The sequence below is a fragment of the Glycine max genome, chromosome 3, assembly GCF_000004515.6.
Source record: "Glycine max cultivar Williams 82 chromosome 3, Glycine_max_v4.0, whole genome shotgun sequence".
Classification (NCBI taxonomy): Eukaryota; Viridiplantae; Streptophyta; class Magnoliopsida; order Fabales; family Fabaceae; genus Glycine; species Glycine max.
The window spans coordinates 45,470,306-45,489,611 of NC_016090.4; the positions used below are offsets into that span (position 1 = coordinate 45,470,306).

The window sequence follows — 19,306 nt, forward strand, 5'->3', positions numbered from 1 at the left end:
TGCACAAATTGAACACTCAAATCTTCCTTCACAAAGTCACGAATGCTTTTCACAATTGTGCATAACAATGATACACTTGTGGCGGATGAATTCCAGACACAGAATATTAACATACTCCAACTCCCAAGCAATTCTTAAGCCATGCAACAGTGTCAATAACTCAGCCTTAACAATATTTGTTGAACCAATATCACCATAGAAACCATATATCTAAGACCCATTAATGTTACGAAGCAGCCCACCAAATCTTGCATGCCCAAGATTCCCTTAGCAACTTCCATCCACAAGTTATGAAACACTGACATGTATACGGACATTGGACATGACACGGACACGTAGATATCTGTAATGTTCAAAATATAGAACGTAGTATAGGTGTTGTATCAGTGTCAGACACTAACATGGATGCGTATCAGACACCGAACACGGTAAGGGACTGGAGTATCCGTGCTTCATAGTCCACAAGCAAGGATGATTCAAGAATTTAAGAAACTTAAAGTAAAATTATTTTTTGACATATATTAGTATTAAAAATTTTTATTGAGGTATATTAGTACTAATTTTTTTTTATTAAAATTTATTTTTAAACATAATTTTATAATAAATTTTTTTGGAGATATATTAGTACTTAAAAGAAATTAGATCTTTTTTTTGGGGGGTTTAAAGTCCTTGCTGCTTGGACCTTAAGCCGTCCACAAGCAATGCAATCTGGTTGCCAGTAGCTTGAATACACTAGACCCATGTTGGTGGCTTGCAAGTCGTATTATCAGTGTTCCTGCTTCCTTCAAAAGTTTGAACGATATTATTATAAAGAGAAAGAGTGTTGTGGATAATCTAATGAGGCTGGACCACGTTATTCTCAAGATCTAAGCATTCCATATACCCCATTGAAAGATATGAAGAATTATGTCACCATGCTCCAAGTGCTTATTAAGCTACTCCAGCTAACTAGTATTTGAATCAGGCCTCACAACATGTACTTTCAAGGTGTCCCAAACGCGCCAAACATTACCACAGTGCCAAAAAGATGTGAAAGAGTTCCTCATCGGCAACCCCACAACGATTACAATTCGCATTAGGAAGGACATGAATCATTTTCATGAAACTCTTGGTGGGAAGAACATTGTGATCTATCTGCCATAAGAAAAATTCACGTTCTCAAGAAGATGAATAAATATATAACAAATAAAAATATAATAATATCAAGTTATAAATAAAATTTCTATCCCTCATGTTTACTCGCAAGTGGGGTAAATGTGAAATTTTTGTTTTTTTTTTTTACAATATTTTTTGTTTCCTTTTTTAATCGTCTTAAAAAGTCAGCCGGTTTTCCTATATGTAAAAATGAACTGATCCAACGGCTAGTATAACTCTCCCACGGTTGGACATGTGATGGTCTCTCACCCTAGCCACCGTCCCGTTACATAGCCCACAATAGCTGAAGTCCGTCAGAAAACTTACAAAAGCGGTGCGTTTCAAGGGATACAAGACATGCAGCAGCCGTTGCTCTAAACCCTAAACTAAACTAAAACCCTAGCCAGTTGTCGGTGATCACCATTTGTGTAAAACCGTCATGGCGATGAAAACTGCAGAAGAACACGAAGTGGGTATCTCCTGCTTCATTTCCGACCTTCCTGGCTTCCGCGGAATTTTAAAGCAAAGGTCTCTTCATTTTCTACATTAAAAATCATTATTACCTTCCTCACTGCACCTCCTTTGTTTAATGATGAAGTGCATTATTCAACAGTGTCTTGTTAGTGCTGATTCAATTGAATATGATTCAGGTATTCTGATTTTATCGTGAATGAAGTGGACAGAGATGGAACAGTTGTTCAATTGTCCTCGCTTGATGCCCCTCAAGAGGAGCCAGAGGTCTAATTATCCGTGATCATTGATAAATTGATTTGTGCTGTTTTTGTTTTTTAGTATCTAACTTTTTTTGGGCTTATTTCAGAGTTCTCAGGAAAATGGAACCAACACATCCGACAATGTTGTAAGTTATGCCTCTCAGATTGAATCTTTCAAGTCTCTTGCTGGGGACTCTGATGCTGTTCTTTTGGAAGAATTTATTAATAAAATTAATGCCGGTGGAGAAGATGGTGTTTCGCCCATTGTTCTTTCTCCAGATTCTGATAAATCTCATCGAAAGGTTAGTATGAGCTTCGGGGCTTATTTTGATCATTTTTTTTTAATCTTTGTTAGATTCAGGAAACATTTGTCTATATTGGCTAGAACTTTGATACTGGGTCAAAGTGGGTGTCTCATTACATTGGGTTGAAATTTTTGTGGAAGTTATATGGTTTTTTGATTAACAAACCAAGTATCAAATTGAATGCTTTTGATTCACACTTCATTCGTTTATTTAGCTTTTTTTTAAAACTTTTTTTCTTTTTCATATTCTATCGTATTTTATAGTATAGGGAACTGAAAAAATGGCAGAAAATTAGAAAAATGATATATATATATATATATATATATATATATATATATATATATATATATATATATTATATTTATATATCAACAGATAAAAATGCGGAAAGTTCAGTGCCCAGCCACTTTAGTTTGCTTTTACATTTAATTGAATTCAGAAAGAGGAGACTGGTTTGATTGTGCTTTTGTGGCATCTGGCATGCATAATAATTTCGTTTTGTAGTTGTTTTTGCCAATTCGAAACATCTTACATTTAATTCTGCTTTAACATTTTATGCTTCTCAAATCTATCAGGCAATGCATAACTTCTTTAAGGAAAACTTTAAGTTCCTGGTCACTGATGTGGTTGATGGACCCGATGCTTCATCAAAATGTATCCGTGTGAGATTGAATTCTGCTGAACCAAACAACAAAGGCAAAAACTCCAAGAAACGCAAAGAAAGAGGTGATAAGCCCTTTGACAGCCGAGGTTCAGAAAATTGGCCTAAAAATGTTGGCAAGTTCCTTAGGTAATATTGCTCAGGCATTTTGTTTTATAAAATATAAATCAAGCAATGCTCACTGTCTTCCGTTTCAGTGCAGTCAACAAGACCACTTTCTTAATTAGCTGTACTATTATTATGTTGAAGAAGTAACCACTTGTTGAATGTCAATGTCCAAAACCATTGGACTTTATGAAGACTTTTGGCTGTATTAAATTATATTTCATTCAAAAATTGTCAGAAAGCAGTAGCCAGTCATTTTTGCATTTTTTATTTGGTCATGTCATTTTCCTGTTTTTTATATTGTATTTGTTTGTCAACTGAATGTTTCTGCCAATGTAATTTCTAGGTTTCATCTTTACAAGGAGAACAAAGATACCCACGAAGCCTTGGGGGTTATTGGAAATATGCTCAGTGTCCAGGTCTGTCTTGTTCATTGTTGGATATGTTCTGTAGGCTTTCTGATGGACCGAAAGTGAAGTTTTGTTTGCTGATGATTCATTCAGTTCTTGTATATGAGGATTTCCTTTTTCCCGCTTATCAATATGCATTCTGGAACTGAAACGTGTGTGATATGATAATTGGATCTATTTGCCATTTTTTTTGAATTTATGAATGTATTATGTATTATGCCTATGTTCATCTTTTTTTTTTTTTCAACCTGGAGATTTAGGAATTTTGCATAATTATTGTTTATACCTCCAATCTCCATGAATTTTTATGATTGATGTAAAATATTATGGGGTTTCAGTAAGATACACTTTTTTATAGTCAAGTATCCAAGTTTATGCATTTTCCATTTGGCAAGTACATGTATATTTATATTATAATTTATTCCCCATTTATGTTTTGCCTGCTCCTGAGCTCCCCACCCTCAAGAAAAATAAATATATGCAATCTGCTAAAATTATTATTGATTTATGGATAAGCTTGTTGAGTTCTTTCACTTTTCTGTTTTAAATGATTGATAATTAACTGACAGCCAAAATCATTTGGATTTGCGGGTACAAAGGACAAGCGTGCTGTCACGACCCAAAGGGTGATAAATTTTCACTTTCATTGTTATTTTACATTAAACATTCATTCCTTTCTTCATTTTCCAGAATTGGTATCGGTGCTCATTTAGTAATAAATACTTCAATTGGTTTATTACTTGTTTTGTTTCTAGGTTACTGTTTACAAGCAGCGAGCAAGTCGGCTAGCTTCCCTTAACAAGCGCTTGTTTGGTATTAAATTGGGTGATTTCTGGTAATGTGATTGAATTTTGAATGGTTGACGTTCTTACCTATCAGTTATTCAGTTTTTTGGGGAATGATAGCTATAAATGTACTATTGTCCAGTTATGTTAAGGAAGGACTTTGTCTTGGCCAGCTCTTGGGAAATCGATTTACAATCACATTGCGGTGAGGACTTTATCTTTGCATGAAATTCAATTTTCCTATGTGAAACTAGTATCCATAGCGGTTAGGGTTATTTAATTGTTGATGTAACTGCAGCTTTATATTTGTATCCATAGCATTGACATATTTTCTCAGAGGTATTGTTGCAGATTCTGAAGATATCATAAAAGCATCTGCAGATGCCTTAGGAAGGCACGGCTTCATTAACTACTTTGGTCTCCAGGTACCTTCTAAGTCAACTTACACTCTCTTCCCCGCTTTGTGTGTGTCTTTTTCCTGGTTTTGTTGCGATAACATGCGATTGGATAGCTACCTTGGGTTGTGCTACTTTAGAGGCTATGAACAAGCCTGGGGGGGGGGGGGGGGTTCTCTAGTGACATGTAGCGTGTCCTGTATACTATTTTGCACTGACATATGCAGTAGGATGCCTGCATATTTATCATTTTCCCATTCTCCTGTTATATTTACAAGAGTTAGCAAAAATTACCTCTTGGATGCTAGCATATTCCTTTTTCAAATTATATTTGAAAAGCAATCTCTGGAAGTTTCATTGTGTCTACCATTTGCCAGCCTTGTGTATTTGTAATACAAACTTTTGTTTTGTTGTATTTTTTGAGATGACATACATACTTTGTTGTAAAAATTATTATTACATTGCTTAAATTAAAGACATAAGAAGCTTAAACATGTTGGAAAAGTATACCCATCTTCATATTCCCCATTTCTTGATGAGAAAGTTTTTCTATTAAAATTCTTTGCAAGTCCAAAACTTGCATTAAAATGTAAACTCTTGTTTTATATTTTGTCTTTTCATGGTTTTGCTTAGTGTTGAAGCATTTGACAAAGTAACAACATGGTGTTTTAGGCCATGTTAAGATGTCACACATTGGACTGGAATATATGGCTATAATACTCCTTATAAGACTTTGCAATCCTTTTCCCTTGAACTAGCTTTTGTGAGTGAGTTAGGTCTTGCCCGTTTCTACCCAGTCTTAATATTGAGTCACACGTAGATGTCTAGTCATGCATACTTCACAGTTCACAGTCTAGATGCCCAATCCTGAGCGTGAGAGGTGTGTATTGAGATGCCCCAGATTGGCTAGGAATATGGTCAGGTTAGAGTTGGCAATCCTTATCTCTTGAGAGTGAATCAGGCCTAATTCATTTCTAATAGACTGATTATTTTAACATTTTTTTTTCATTTTTGCTTTATGAGCAACTAATTTGTATGTGCTCAGCGTTTTGGAAGTGGTTCTTTGCCAACTCACCTTATTGGAGCTGCATTACTCCAAGGGGAATGGAAACTTGCTGTAGACATGATCCTTGATCCAAGAGATGGAGATATCCTTTTCATTGTTTCTATTATATATAATGGATAATGTCTTGATTGATTAATTGCATGCTGATAGTTAAAAAATAGCAAATTGATTACCGTTGTTCTTCATAACAATGTTATTTAGATACAGAAAAGTGCAATAGCCAAGGCACGCAAGTACTATAAAGAAAGTAGTGATGTTGTTGGGACACTTAAGCAGTTGCCTCGATATTTAGTTGCTGAAAGGGCTGTGGTAAGCTTCAAATGAAAATGATTTTTGCATTAGACACTTGGTGTTGGAGTGAAGCTAATTTTTTTGTTTACCCACTATATTTATCCATGTATGATCTATGAAGTCATAACCATGTTTTTGTCACCAAATCTTCTGCAGCTGCAAACTTTAAAAACGTCTCCTGGAAATTATTTGCAGGCTTTGAAAAGTATTCCAAGGACTCTGAGAATGTTGTGAGTTATAATTATCTGATGATATTGACATGTTTTGAATGTTTTGGCTAAAGCGGTGTTAGTCTGTTATTGCTAGCGATTTTTCTTAGATGTAGTACCAAATTTCATTTTTATCACTCATCTTCTATCATCATCAGGTGTTACAGAATTTCATGAATCTCTTTTCTTTGGATACTACATATGCTTATATTTTAATTGCTCTTGCTTGAAGAATAAAAATGTTTTCTTTGTTATATTTAACTTTCCTTTTATTGCCGTTGCTAATTTTATGCTGAGATGTATATCTGTTTTGCTCTCCTCCCTAGCACTTGTAGACACTAGTCAGTTCTATACATCCATGCCAGCTCATCAGCCATTCAGTTTTATTTTGATGGGAAAAAACTCCGGCTAATAGGCTGCTGTATATGTGAAACAGAGTTGACAAATGCATGTATTTTTAATCTTGTTGGTATGCTTCATTATTAAAAAATAAAATTGGCTGTTTTAAGTACTAAGGGCACGTTTGTTACAGTAAAAATCAATTTTTTAAATAATCACCTTTAAACTTTTTTCATGCGGTTGTTTCAGCTTTTCAAAATAATCAGAAGTTGAAAAAAATTCTAAAATTTAATCAAAACGATTCTCATAAAAATCAGCTGTTTTTTTAAGTGATTTTCATGATTCTAAACAAACCTAAATTAGCTTATGCTTTTTTAAAAAATATCTAAATAATAATCACTAGATGATTTTACATCCAAATAACTTTTTTAATCTGTAACAAGCGTGTCCTAAATCTCTGCTTTTGACACACTACTGCTAAGGGGGAAATGTTTTAATGTATAGACAAAACTGTGAAGTTAACACAAACACAAATGAATAGCATTTGAAAGCTAGAAAGAGACAAGAAATTCTTGCAGAAGCTCTAAAGTGGGTTATTTATGCTGTCTATCTGATGATGTTTTCTTCTGTTTCATTTGCAAAGACAAGTCTGCTCAGAACACAAATAAAGTTGTAATATATTATTCAAGATCATTTATTTGAAGGATTATATTGGTATTCATTATATAGTTCCACTGCTTTTTTTTAGGTATGTTCATAGTTACCAAAGCTATTTGTGGAACCATGCTGCAAGTAAGAGGGTGCAAAAATATGGTAAGTTGTGATTTGTAATAAACTTCTAGATTTGTCTTACTTTCTCAGGCAATGAACTTCTAATGTCACACCTGATTTCCTGAATGCATTTGATACTTAATCCATACAATCCTTACCATGAATTATCATTATTATGATACTTGAAGTCAAAATATTCATTTATTAAATCGAAAGTGATTCTACTGTGTGGCAGGAACTGAAAATGTAGTATTAGGGGACTTGGTATATTGTAAAGAAAATTCTACTGGAAAGGTTACAGAGTCTGTTGGATCTGAATATGCTGAAGACTGCAGTGGTAGGTATGATTCTAATAACGAAGATGAAATCTCTGGAGAGATTCATGAAGAAATAGATAGTGTCAAGGTTAGACTTTTGGTTTTGGCCCATTGCAGAGGTCTGCTAGTACTCAACTGATATGTAGGTTTAGAAATATGTCACAACATATCTTTCTCATCTATCTATTTAGAGTCTAGTGTGCACACATGACACAATGTGTAGTCTTGAAGGTACATCTATGCACAGATATTTGGTCACTTTTTTTTAGTCATTTTATTGTTTATACATTGTAATTATTCTGAAAATGAAAGTTCAAGAAGATTGTATTAAATTGAATTTATTTTTCATATAAGAATTTAGATGAAAAGAAGATGATTACAAAGAATTAGGAGGATAAGAAATCCATCTTAAAAAAAAAGAAAGAAAAACAAAAGTACATAAGAAAGAAAGCATCAATGAAGCTGTTAGAAGATATTAGGAATTAGTCTTGTAGGTTGTTAGCATTGGACTTGGGCTTATACCAGTAATATTTGCACTTGACCTATTTTGTGGTATAAATAGGTACACTAGGTTATTGTATTTCAGGAACATCATACTATCAATCACATAATACATTGCTATCTATCATTCTGTCTTTTTATTTGTAGGGTTTTTATCTTCAGGAAGTTATTTCAGATTTGTTCTTAAGGATTAAGATTCTAATATATATGAAGGGCTACTGCTTCATGTTATGCATCACATTGTAATACATCACATCATATCAAGTTAATATTAAACTCAAAGTATTTGGTCTCTATTCTCTCCTTTTCCTCCATCTATACCAAAAACCCTATAATTTAACATTTTCTATCTGGATTCCTAATTATTATTAATTATGAAAATGGTAAGTGACGTAGTGAGCCTTTAATGAAATTTTAAAAATGAAATCAATAATCTATCAAGCAATTTTGTATCAAGTTTCATGATTTAAACACTATGGTCAATGGTGAACCATTTTTCCTCAAATGAACAGATTAATTCCATGGACATAATTCTATGTCTAGGAACTTGATGTCTACCTTCATTAGCTGGTGGTAAAGTGTCAAATCTATTCTTTTTTTTAAATACAAAAAGATTTTCGTTTAGGAGAAATGAGGGGAAGTACAACTAAGGGAAGGATAATTTATCAATTGGAACAAAAAAGTATTACTCAACAAGTACAACAGTAGCTGTGTGAATAAAATAAGCTTGACAATTTAAAGTGGGTTTACTTCATATGACAGGTTGTCGATGTTGAAGATCTTAATTCAGGATATTACACAATTGATGATGTAATCCTTCCCATGCCAGGGTAAGCATGAATAGCTAATACTGCTCAGATTCTTTGATTCAGATAACTCGGATCCTCTGCCAATGTTTTAGTTTCCATTGTCTTATTTTTTATTTTGGGGTAGGGATGAATGGCGTTTATGTATTTCTTATCCTGCAGTTCAAGGATAAAATATCCAACCAATCATATTGCCAATGTTTATGAAGATTTAGCGAAAAAAGTACGTATCAGTTTGGCCCTTGTACTCTCAAGTCTCAATATCCTGAATTTTTATGCATTTAATTAGGAGTGGTATCTGAGAAGCTGAGGCTGGATGTCATGTTAAATATTTTACTTAGAGAGTTAGAGTAGTGATACATACAACAAATTCTTAGAATACTTTTAATAATTCATTTTTTCTTTCTATCATTCTATCAAATCTGTAAACCACCCATATTATCCCACTCTTCCTATCTCTCTCTTACATTGTAAGAATTGTTGTAAAAAACTTGTGTAGGAGTAGATTTATCCCTTTACTTATAAACAATAATTCAAGGTTATATTAATTGTTATGCATTTGAGGGTACTTGAGCAAGTATTATATTTCATGACGGGGGAAATCAAAAAGTTGTTCCTCAAATTCATTTTATTGTATCGAGCAAAACAGTCCTTTGGTGATGAAATAAAGAATGCTCTTAAATTTGAAATAAGTTAACTTTTCAAGTTAGTTATGCCTTGAAGGCTATAGGTTCTGATCCGGATATTCTGTGAAACACCAACCTGAAGAGCTGCTGTATGTATGCAATCAAGATTAATTGACAATTGATATTGTTACTTAGTAGTTGACAATTGATATTGATTCTTGGAACTTCAATTTAGTGGAGATATTATTATTATGCGTGGACAAGCCCATCCACTGCTTCTCTTTTTCTCCCTCCTCCTTCTGTTACTTTACTTCTAGAAGTATGATCAGCTATTTCTTACATATACATTTTGGTTGCTGTCCTAGGTTTCTGCAACCTTATTTACTGTTATTGTTCCATGGGTTGTTATTTCCCCTCTCTAAACATTCACCTTTTGTACTGGTCAGGATGGAATCAGTTTAACTGAAAGCGTGCATAATGTGGAGTATGTAATAAGAATCTCTGCTCAATTCTTGATGAGTCCCTTTCTACATTCATTCTTTATCTTCTTTTTTTCTCCTGCCTTGACAGTTCTCTTACCCTGGTTTATTCCTACTTTTTATTAGGGATTTCTCAATAACTAGTATCACTGGATGCTACAGGAGGGTTTTTCAGAAGCCAATTAACTTTGAATGGTATTTACCTAAGTTAACCCTCCACATTGCATAGAGTCTTACTTTTTACTCGTTTTTGTTTGAGTGTAGTTCACTTATTGACTCATTCCTTTGATGTCTGCAATTGCAGGGAATTACTTACATATAGTGATAGTAATAAACAATTGGTAGAGACAGATTTAGACAAAGTTAACAAGTCTAAGCCTATGGGCACTGTCAAACAAATGGGTGCAGCAAATGGGAAAAATGAAGAAGCCTTTGATTGCATTAGAGAATTAGAGAGCTCCAATGATGTTGTAAAGGTTGAGAATTATAGTGAGATTGCAGGTGAGGAAATAAAATTACCACACGACGAATCTCTCAGTGGCTCCAGCTCTCAAGATTCCCAAATCGCTCTAAAATTGAGCTTTACTCTTCCTGCTTCATGTTATGCAACAATGGCCATAAGGGAGCTGCTGAAGACTTCAACATCTGTAAGCACCCCCAATTTGAAAAGTCTTGTGTCTGTTACTACAGGTGCTCTAATTAATCATGATTGGGAAAAACTTTTAGCATTGGGAATATGCACATAAATAATAGAGTTGTAAAAACATAAAATGGGACAAAGCTTGGTCCTGGCTTCGCTCAAACTGTGGTCAGATATATTTATTATTCTTTAAACCCTACTGAATTATTTTGGCATGGTTGAAACTGGCTGGGTAAAGGTGTATCAGTTAATCTCCTAGCATGTCCTCTGCATATTTCCTTCACTCACAGTTGTATGTATATATAAATTCTTTTATTTTAATGCTGTTGCAGGTTGCATATCACAAGACATTAAACCAATAGTATGCACACACCTACCCAATTTAGCAATGTTTTCTGGAAGAGAAAGTGATTTATAGAACAGGGAGAACACTGCAAAGAGAAGTTTCAGCTCGTGTTACTAATTTTGTATTGTTATAATACTTGTCGGTAGAGAGCAAAAATGTAATATCCTCTCTCAGGTACTCTCTGTATCTTGTATACTTGTTGAAGAACCGTGAAATTTAACACTAATAACAACTAGTACTGCTGAAAATTTAAATTTCAATCTTCGTTTTTGTATGAGAAGATTTCCATGTGTTGGATTTTAGTACCTTGTTGTGCTGTCCTATTTGTTCATTTTAGCAGTAACATACCATCTCGTTGTTTTCCTGTTGTGTATTTTTAGCTGACACATGTCATTCCTATGCTTTCCTAGACAAATGATGTAGTGATCAGTTTGGCTAAAGTTTAGGGTAATGCCTTAATGGATGGTTTGGAAATTGAACATCTGCTCTCCTTGTCAATAGTCGATTTGGTGCCTTGTACTTGTGAAGTGAGAGCACGCATGCCGAAGGTTTTGTTGTACTCAGTCTCAGACCAATTTGATCTTTTTGCTTGTGCTTCCGTCTTGTTTATGTTGTACATTTGAGTGCACATTTGTCGTAAGTATATGTTATGTTAGCATTAAATACGTTTCCAGCTTCTTATCAAGGAGTTAAATCATGAAGCGAATTTGACGTATATTTATAGATGGAATGAGTTGCAAAAGCCACGTATTTATATGTGGGATATATAATTATTTTAAAAATTTAAGGATATATTTGGGAATTGAGATTTAGAGGGAGTGGGGTAAAGAAGTTTTATTTTTTAATAAATGTTCTCTAATTACTGTTTTTTAAAATAAAAATAAACTGATAGATTGATATAGATTTATGGTCTTAATACTTTGGTTTTATTAACATTATAGAATTTTCTTAATTTACTATTTTATTTTAATTCTCACTTTCAGTTACATCTTAGGGAGTGGGTAATAGTGTCTTGTCAATAAGTTGTTTTCTTCATTTTATCTAATATAGATTTATTGATCTTAGTTTTGGACGTCGGGTTGAGTGGAGCAAGTTAAGCAAGCCCACACAGGTTATAAAATCCAACTCATCTTACCAAAATTGACAGGTTACGAGTGTTATCTCGTCCTAGTTTTGTTTACATAAAACTCATCCAGAGCTTTGACAACTGGAATCAATAAGCAATGCTCTTTAACAGACCCAGCATAGAACACTACAGAACTCGATACAAACTCACATATAGAGGATAACAAAACAAAAAAAAAGAAGCAGCAACAGATAATCACACAAGCAATTCTGACAAACCCCTACACTACACAACACTTCCTTTACTCAAGGCCTGTTAACAGAAAAACCATCAACCAAATATACATGGTATGTTTCTTCTCAAGCACAGTCTCCAAAGCGAAGAACAATACCCATTTTCATTTTCACTGCCTCCGCAAAACTAGAGGCATAGTGGGAGCAGCACGGTTCCACAATTCCACATAAAAATGTATATTTTTTATTAAAAAAAAATTCAAAATTAAATAGTCCGTACTGAATTCTTAGCTAGCCTAATGTAATGTTAATGTCTTAGGTTAGCTAATTGCGAGCTAGTAGTAATTTACAACTTGTACACGAATTCAATATATTATAGTGACAACACACGAGATGCATATGGTGCAATGTTTATGTGAGGAGAGAAGGTCCCGCATTGTCTTTTAGTATATGAGGCTCCTTTAGGCCCCTACTCTTCTGTGGCCAGACACTGTCTCAAACAGACATCTCTTCATGCATGCATGTTTCATTTAATTAATTTTCTCATTATTTTCAGTGTTTTAATTTAACTCATATAATGCTATATCTTTACATCCATTTCCCCCACATAACTTACATAATTTCAACCTAGAAGGATTGATAGAAGAGAAGAAGATAGAGTCTCACATACGACAAATTCGTTTTCTTAGGGTGAGAAAGATGTAAATATGTATATCTTTATAAATACTATTTGAGTCGAGAGAATTCTTTTTCTTGGATTGAAACATCATCTTCTCCCCCTAAATTTAGATATTTTGAAGAAAAAAAACTTACATGAGTATAATTAACACTATTTTCCCCTTCTTTATATCAAAATGAGTAAGTAGTTCATAAGGTGTTACATGATAGAAAAGCATGCAAAACAAACATTTATGCTTATACACAATAATAAGCTTCTCACGTCCATGTGCTCTTGGCTCTTGCTCTGTGTCTGTGACTGTGTGCAAGCGTCCACTACACAGTAAGCGCTTGCACGTGCTGGCTGCTGTTCCTGTACGACAGCACTGTATTCCTTTGTACCAAGTGAAGATTCCCATCCTTAAATCATTGGTCCCACTCTCTGCTTCTTTTCACGTGTCCTGCCACTATGCCGTTAATTACACCATCATCACCGTCAGCTACTCTATGCCACCCCACACATTTTTTTTTCTACCCAACCCCTCCTCTAATTAACCACACTCTCACTCCCATCGCGCGTCTACATCAACCCCCACATCATATCTTATCCATCACACCTCACATATACACAAATATAAAATAAGGTAAATGTAACATGTCATTATATCTTTAAATAATTTAACTTGTGTACTAATTTAACTATAGAATTGAGAATTTTCAAGTAATTTATTGAACTTCATACTTTATTTGAAAAAAATTGCTAATTTTTAGTGAAATGGTAATGGTTTGCCGAAGTTCGAATTTTGGGTTACGGATAAATTAAGCAATTACTTAGGATCCCTTGTGAATCACAATTTGCCTTTTAGAATCCCTGGTAATCACAAGTTGATATTGTGGGAGTGTGAGTAAGCCAGCTGACTAAAATAGTAGTATTCTTGATATAGCGGGTGAGTGTGTTTAATTTAATGGGATGATAAAGATGAGTTTGGATTTTGTTTGAAAAGAGAAAAAGGGTTGGCCAAGTTTGAAATGAATTGAATATACCTTGAATAGCAACGTGGTTGGATTGACTTGTCTAAGGTCACACAATATTTAATTGCGTAAAATACTATCGTTTAGGGGAGGTGGCCGGTGAGTTCACTTTCTCCTAAAAGGTGTCGGGGGCTATCAGCTATCTTTTCCTTTTCCTGCAAGGACAATCTCCTTGATAAACGCGAAGAAGAGAGAGAGAGAGAGAAAAGGAGTTAAGTTAAGCGTTTATGAATACTTGCTTATAGCATTGTGGTGATTTATTTTTCCGTCGGAGAAAGGAAGAGGTAGTAAAGCACTACTCCAACACAACACAAACATGTTCGATGGAGCACCGGACCAGTTCCACCAATTCATAGCACCAACAAGGACCACTCTTCCTCTTCACATGTCCTTCCCTCTCCACCATCATGCCTCTTCAACCCCTCCTCCAAATACCTTCCTACCCTTTGATCCATATAACCCTTCTTCTCATCATCATCACTTGCCATCACTCCAAACAAATCATCTCTTGCACCCATTGCACCCCCCTACTACTATTATTTCTCCCACTCCCACCCACAAACATGAACAAGACAAGGTTGCTCCAATCAACAACAACAACGACGTTGAGATTCAAAGAGATCAAAGGCAATTACCAGATCAGCTAACCGATTCCTGGACCAACGATGAAGTGCTTGCACTTTTTAGAATCAGATCTAGCATGGAAAATTGGTTCCCGGAGCTCACATGGGACCATGTCTCAAGGTACATATACTATATACTAACATCACATTAATCATATACTACATATATGCTTTCAATTAAACCTCACTTTTATGTTTAAATTAACTCATATTCCTTTGAGCAAGTGAGTGAATTAATTAAATTGATGAGTGATCATATCATCTGGGGAGAATGAAATGAATGAGAAATTAATTAATGTGCTAGCTAGTTAAACTATAGTATTCGATTAAGTATCTTGGGGTTGATAAATTAACACACACGTGCACCAACGCGCTATCTATAGTACTTTTAGCTCGCACGCTGACACAGCAAGACACAAACCCCGAGAGCAAGATATAGTAAGGCTGATTAAGTTGAAGGGAAGCCATTAAAATTTGAAGTCATGAAGGGAACAGTATATACGTGCTAATACTTGTGCGATGCAAATAATTAACATAAAAATGCTTATGTTGGTTGGTTTTGGATTTTTATATTTATGATGTGTGCAGAAAGCTAGCAGAGGTTGGGTTTAAGAAGAGTGCTGAGAAGTGCAAGGAGAAGTTCGAAGATGAGAGTAGATATTTCGACAACATTAATAATAACTACGGAAAGAACAATTTCCGGTTCCTTATTAGCGAGCTGGAGGAGCTTTGTCAAAACCCTGATCCTGGTGGTGGTGGTGATAATCATAATGGGGTTGAAAAGACTCACCCCCTGGGAGGAGACAACATGGGCCACCACGCATTGGAAGAAAATAAAAGAGACATTGAAATAACTACAGCGACCAAACAATGTGATGACATTGTGGTGGAGAAGTCAAATATTTCAAAGGTGCGCAAGAGGAAGAGGCGTGATAGGTTCGAAATGTTCAAGGGTTTTTGCGAGAGTGTCGTCAACAAGATGATGGCTCAGCAAGAAGAGATTCACAACAGGCTCCTCGAGGACATGCTCAAAAGGGACCAAGAGAAGTTCGCCAGAGAGGAGGCGTGGAAGAAGCAAGAGTTGGATAGGATGAACAAGGAGCTTGAGATTATGGCACAAGAGCAAGCCATTGCCGGGGGTAGACATGCCACCATAATTGAATTCTTAAAGAAATGCGCAACAACAACAACTTCATTATCATCCCCTCCAAGCCAAAATGCCAAGTACTACAAAACAAATGGTTCAAATCTTCCAAATTGTGCATTGCACCCGCAAAACCCTAATGATCCTTCCAATGAAGACAACAATCTTGAGCCAACACCTTCTCCTAAAATGATTCAAAATCATGATCAAGCTACGTTATTGGGAGCAGAAAACCCTAGCGCAAGTGACACATTACTACAAGTTCCTTCTTCCTCCAACTCTTCCCCAACACCCGGCCACAACCCTAGTTCTTCACTCAATAGCCACAATAACATTATCCCATTAGACTCAAATTCAGTTTCAACATATAAGCCCACCTCAACAACCCCTATGGCCAGTACCAGTGAGAATTCGAAAGATGATATTGGGAGAAGATGGCCAAGAGATGAAGTGTTAGCACTGATAAACCTGAGGTGCACAAGTCTAAGCAGCAGCAACAACAACAACAACAACAATGAAGAGAAAGAAGGAAACAATAAGGGTCCTCTGTGGGAGAGAATCTCGCAAGGGATGTCAGAGCTGGGATACAAGAGAAGTGCAAAGAGGTGCAAAGAGAAATGGGAGAACATAAACAAGTACTTCAGAAAAACCAAGGATAATGTTAATAAGAAAAGGTCCCTTAACTCTAGGACATGTCCTTATTTCCATCAACTGAGTTGCTTGTATGGTCAGGGAAAAATCGTGCCACAGTCTGATGAAAGGGAAGGGAAAAACTACTTGAATCCAACCGCGAATTCCGGTGATCAAGTGCCACCGGATCATGATCAAGTCCAAGCTGATGAGTCTTATCAAGTGGGGTCTGCTGCTTTGGTTCAGTATGCATGTTGATCATTCGTGCAGGTGAGAAAGCTCTGAAATTAAGTAATACCCTTCTTTGGATTGCCATTAGTTAGTTTCAAATTCATTAATTTTGTCCATTTTATATGGCGTAATAAGTTCCACTATTTTCCGTTTTCTTTTGGTTTTGGTGGTGGTGGGAGGAGGACTTTTCTTTTATATATATATAGCATAAAGTAATAATTGAATATGTATATTTGATTTTTGTGACCACCGAACAGCTTGAGGAATTAGAACAATGTTTCTGTTTTGTGGATGATTTTATAATGCCAATGCAATTTACATATTTATTTTCTTTGTGAAATTGATGTTTCATATATACATATATTGGCTAATGTCCATTAATTGGGAACACACTGTCCCAGGGAAGAGATGAGACATTCTTCCGGAATACTTTTTTTTTTTGTACAACAATTAATTTTGAAAAAATATTTATTATCCTTTGGTTTTTGTAAAATATTTTAATATATATAGATAATAAATAATAAATACAATTAAATATGTATAATACCAAATATGATCTTCAAAATTTATTGCTGAAATTATATAAACTCTTGAGTCTTGGTCATTTTAAAATCTACTGGGATGGGAATTAATTCTAAAAAATAAAAAGCAAAAGGAATTATCAGTGTCTTCTTCCAAATATATAGGGAAGAAAAGTTATAAATTATTGCTAGCAAGCTTGCATGATGATCAATCAATAGCATGCTTAAGGATACGAAATTTATGTGTACAAAAAATAATTATACAAATTAACAGAGATGTTGATTTTGTTTTGTTTGATTAAAAAACCCCTAATTTTATTTCTGCAGTTGTGCATGGTTGGAGGAGAACACTAGAAGATGGAATCCGCGTTACTTTTTTTTATTATTATTAAAATATAGAAAGTTATAATACATTTTTAGAATAAGAACAAAGAATAATTGAAATATATGATAATTTAATTTCTGTTAACTATAATGATATATATTATCTTATTTGAAAAACTCAAATAACGAAGTTATATAAAATACAAAATTTACTCTCTATTTTCTTCGTTTCTAAATTTCTCCATTCAAACATGTACAGTAAGATATTTAAGTGTAGCATTTTGGTCGATCTTAACATAAGATCATCGAAGAATTTATACCGAGGTGCATTTAGATATTTGTGTTTCTGATGCTGTGGGTGCTCTTGAATACTATTGACTATTGAATCACCCTCCCCCTTTTAAAATTCTTGTTAAGTTTTAAGGTAACACTTCACTATAGAATAAAATAATAGTGGCATCGTAGAAAGATTTTTTTAATTTAATTTTCTTAAATCAAATAGTATATATTTTATTAATAATATGTATTATGCAATATTACATAAGGAAAAGATAAAAAAAATATAAGACTTTAAAATTGAGAAAAAAAATATAAATAAACGTAAAAAAATTATGGCGCACCATCTTTATTGGTATATATGTATCAAAATTTTAAGATGAAATTTAAATTAATATAATTAATATTATAATAATATTAAAACTATGTTTATTTAAAGGGTTATTGATTTAATCCGAAGGATTAGGTTGAGTGTAGCAAGACAATTTCTCATTTGACATATTAAATTATCTTTGTAAGCATTTTCTTTAGTCTGAAAGATTTTCTCCTTACTTTAATCATTTTTTTTCCTAAATTTTTTCAATAAAAAAGAAATATCATTGATTTGCTAAAGTGTATAAAGATTCAAAATTTATTTATTTTTAATAAATTGTGTTAAATTAAATTAAAGATAACATATATGAAAGAAATAAACATTTTAAATAAAAAATAAATGTTCAATGACAGAGAAATTACATGATTTTATGGAGATGTGAATATATGATTATTAAACATGTATTCATTTAATAATAAATAAACTCAAATTTATAATATATGGATTAATATTTGTTTTCTTTTTTTATATTCTGTTAATAAAACCAAATTGTAAAATTCTTTAATTTTGTACAATCCTTTTGATAAAAAAAAAACATCAAATATCAAACAGAATTCATAGGTTATGTTTTGTCATTAAAACCCAAATCCTAGCCGGAGGTCTCTATCTCCTCTCTCTCTCTCTATATATATATATATTACAAATATTTTAACGGTCGAATAGATAAAATAGGAAACAAATTAAGTAGAACATAAAATAGCAATCATCGTTGAACGAGGGCTTATGCTTAATCCACAGTCATTATTGCTAGGTTCCCAAGCTCGTTTGGAAAGGTAATCGGATTTTGATCTGTGAACGTAACTTATGTCATCCTCTTGTGTTTAATAATTTATTTTTGGAGCTCCATCAATTGTTTTTATTTCTGCTTAATCCACAGTCATTATTGCTAGGTTCCCAAGTTCCTTATTTTTGCATGTGTATGAAACCGGAATGTTAAAATAAATCTTTAAGTACTAGTCTTCAATAGATTTACATTAAATCACATCCTAATCTAAAATCTTAAAAATTAAATTTATGAATTTTTTTTCACTTATATAATATTTAACTCTTCTATTCATATTCAATGTGTGACTTCATATCTCATTTAGTATTTTGTTTATCGATATTACTGTATATAAGAATGATACAAGAGCTGTTACTAAAAAATAAAAAATAACTGAATTACTACTTCTATAAACACCTGACAAAAATATTTATAAAAATTTTTTAAAGAAAATAAGATAAAATCCATAACTTGCAATTTATGTTTATGTTTTGAATTTATATAATCATGCAATACAATAAATTAAATTACATA

The 19,306-nt window shown here is 33.7% G+C and overlaps 2 protein-coding genes across 3 annotated transcripts; both read left to right on the forward strand.

Moving 5' to 3' along the window:
• Positions 1 to 1,364: 1,364 nt before the first annotated feature.
• LOC100795469 (multisubstrate pseudouridine synthase 7) lies at positions 1,365 to 11,147 on the forward strand. Its single transcript, XM_006577215.4, has 20 exons — positions 1,365 to 1,662; positions 1,785 to 1,872; positions 1,955 to 2,149; positions 2,728 to 2,942; positions 3,265 to 3,337; positions 3,898 to 3,954; positions 4,084 to 4,163; positions 4,256 to 4,318; positions 4,451 to 4,538; positions 5,554 to 5,656; positions 5,780 to 5,883; positions 6,022 to 6,095; positions 7,162 to 7,226; positions 7,420 to 7,589; positions 8,765 to 8,832; positions 8,971 to 9,031; positions 9,881 to 9,918; positions 10,040 to 10,108; positions 10,218 to 10,560; positions 10,886 to 11,147. Exons 1-20 carry the CDS (start codon positions 1,574 to 1,576, stop codon positions 10,913 to 10,915), a joined length of 2,073 nt encoding a protein of 690 aa, XP_006577278.1. The 5' UTR covers positions 1,365 to 1,573; the 3' UTR covers positions 10,916 to 11,147.
• Positions 11,148 to 13,875: 2,728 nt separating this feature from the next.
• Positions 13,876 to 17,703, forward strand: LOC100795995 (trihelix transcription factor GTL1). 2 transcript variants are annotated; one of them, XM_006577217.4, is made up of 3 exons: positions 13,876 to 14,631; positions 15,099 to 16,554; positions 17,364 to 17,703. In XM_006577217.4, exons 1-2 carry the CDS (start codon positions 14,204 to 14,206, stop codon positions 16,540 to 16,542), a joined length of 1,872 nt encoding a protein of 623 aa, XP_006577280.1. In that variant the 5' UTR covers positions 13,876 to 14,203; the 3' UTR covers positions 16,543 to 16,554; positions 17,364 to 17,703. The 2 variants fall into 2 exon arrangements, with proteins under 2 accessions (XP_006577280.1, XP_006577279.1); XM_006577216.4 differs by lacking the exon at positions 17,364 to 17,703 and having other exon boundaries at positions 13,878 to 14,631; positions 15,099 to 16,855.
• The last annotated feature ends 1,603 nt before the right edge of the window (positions 17,704 to 19,306 follow it).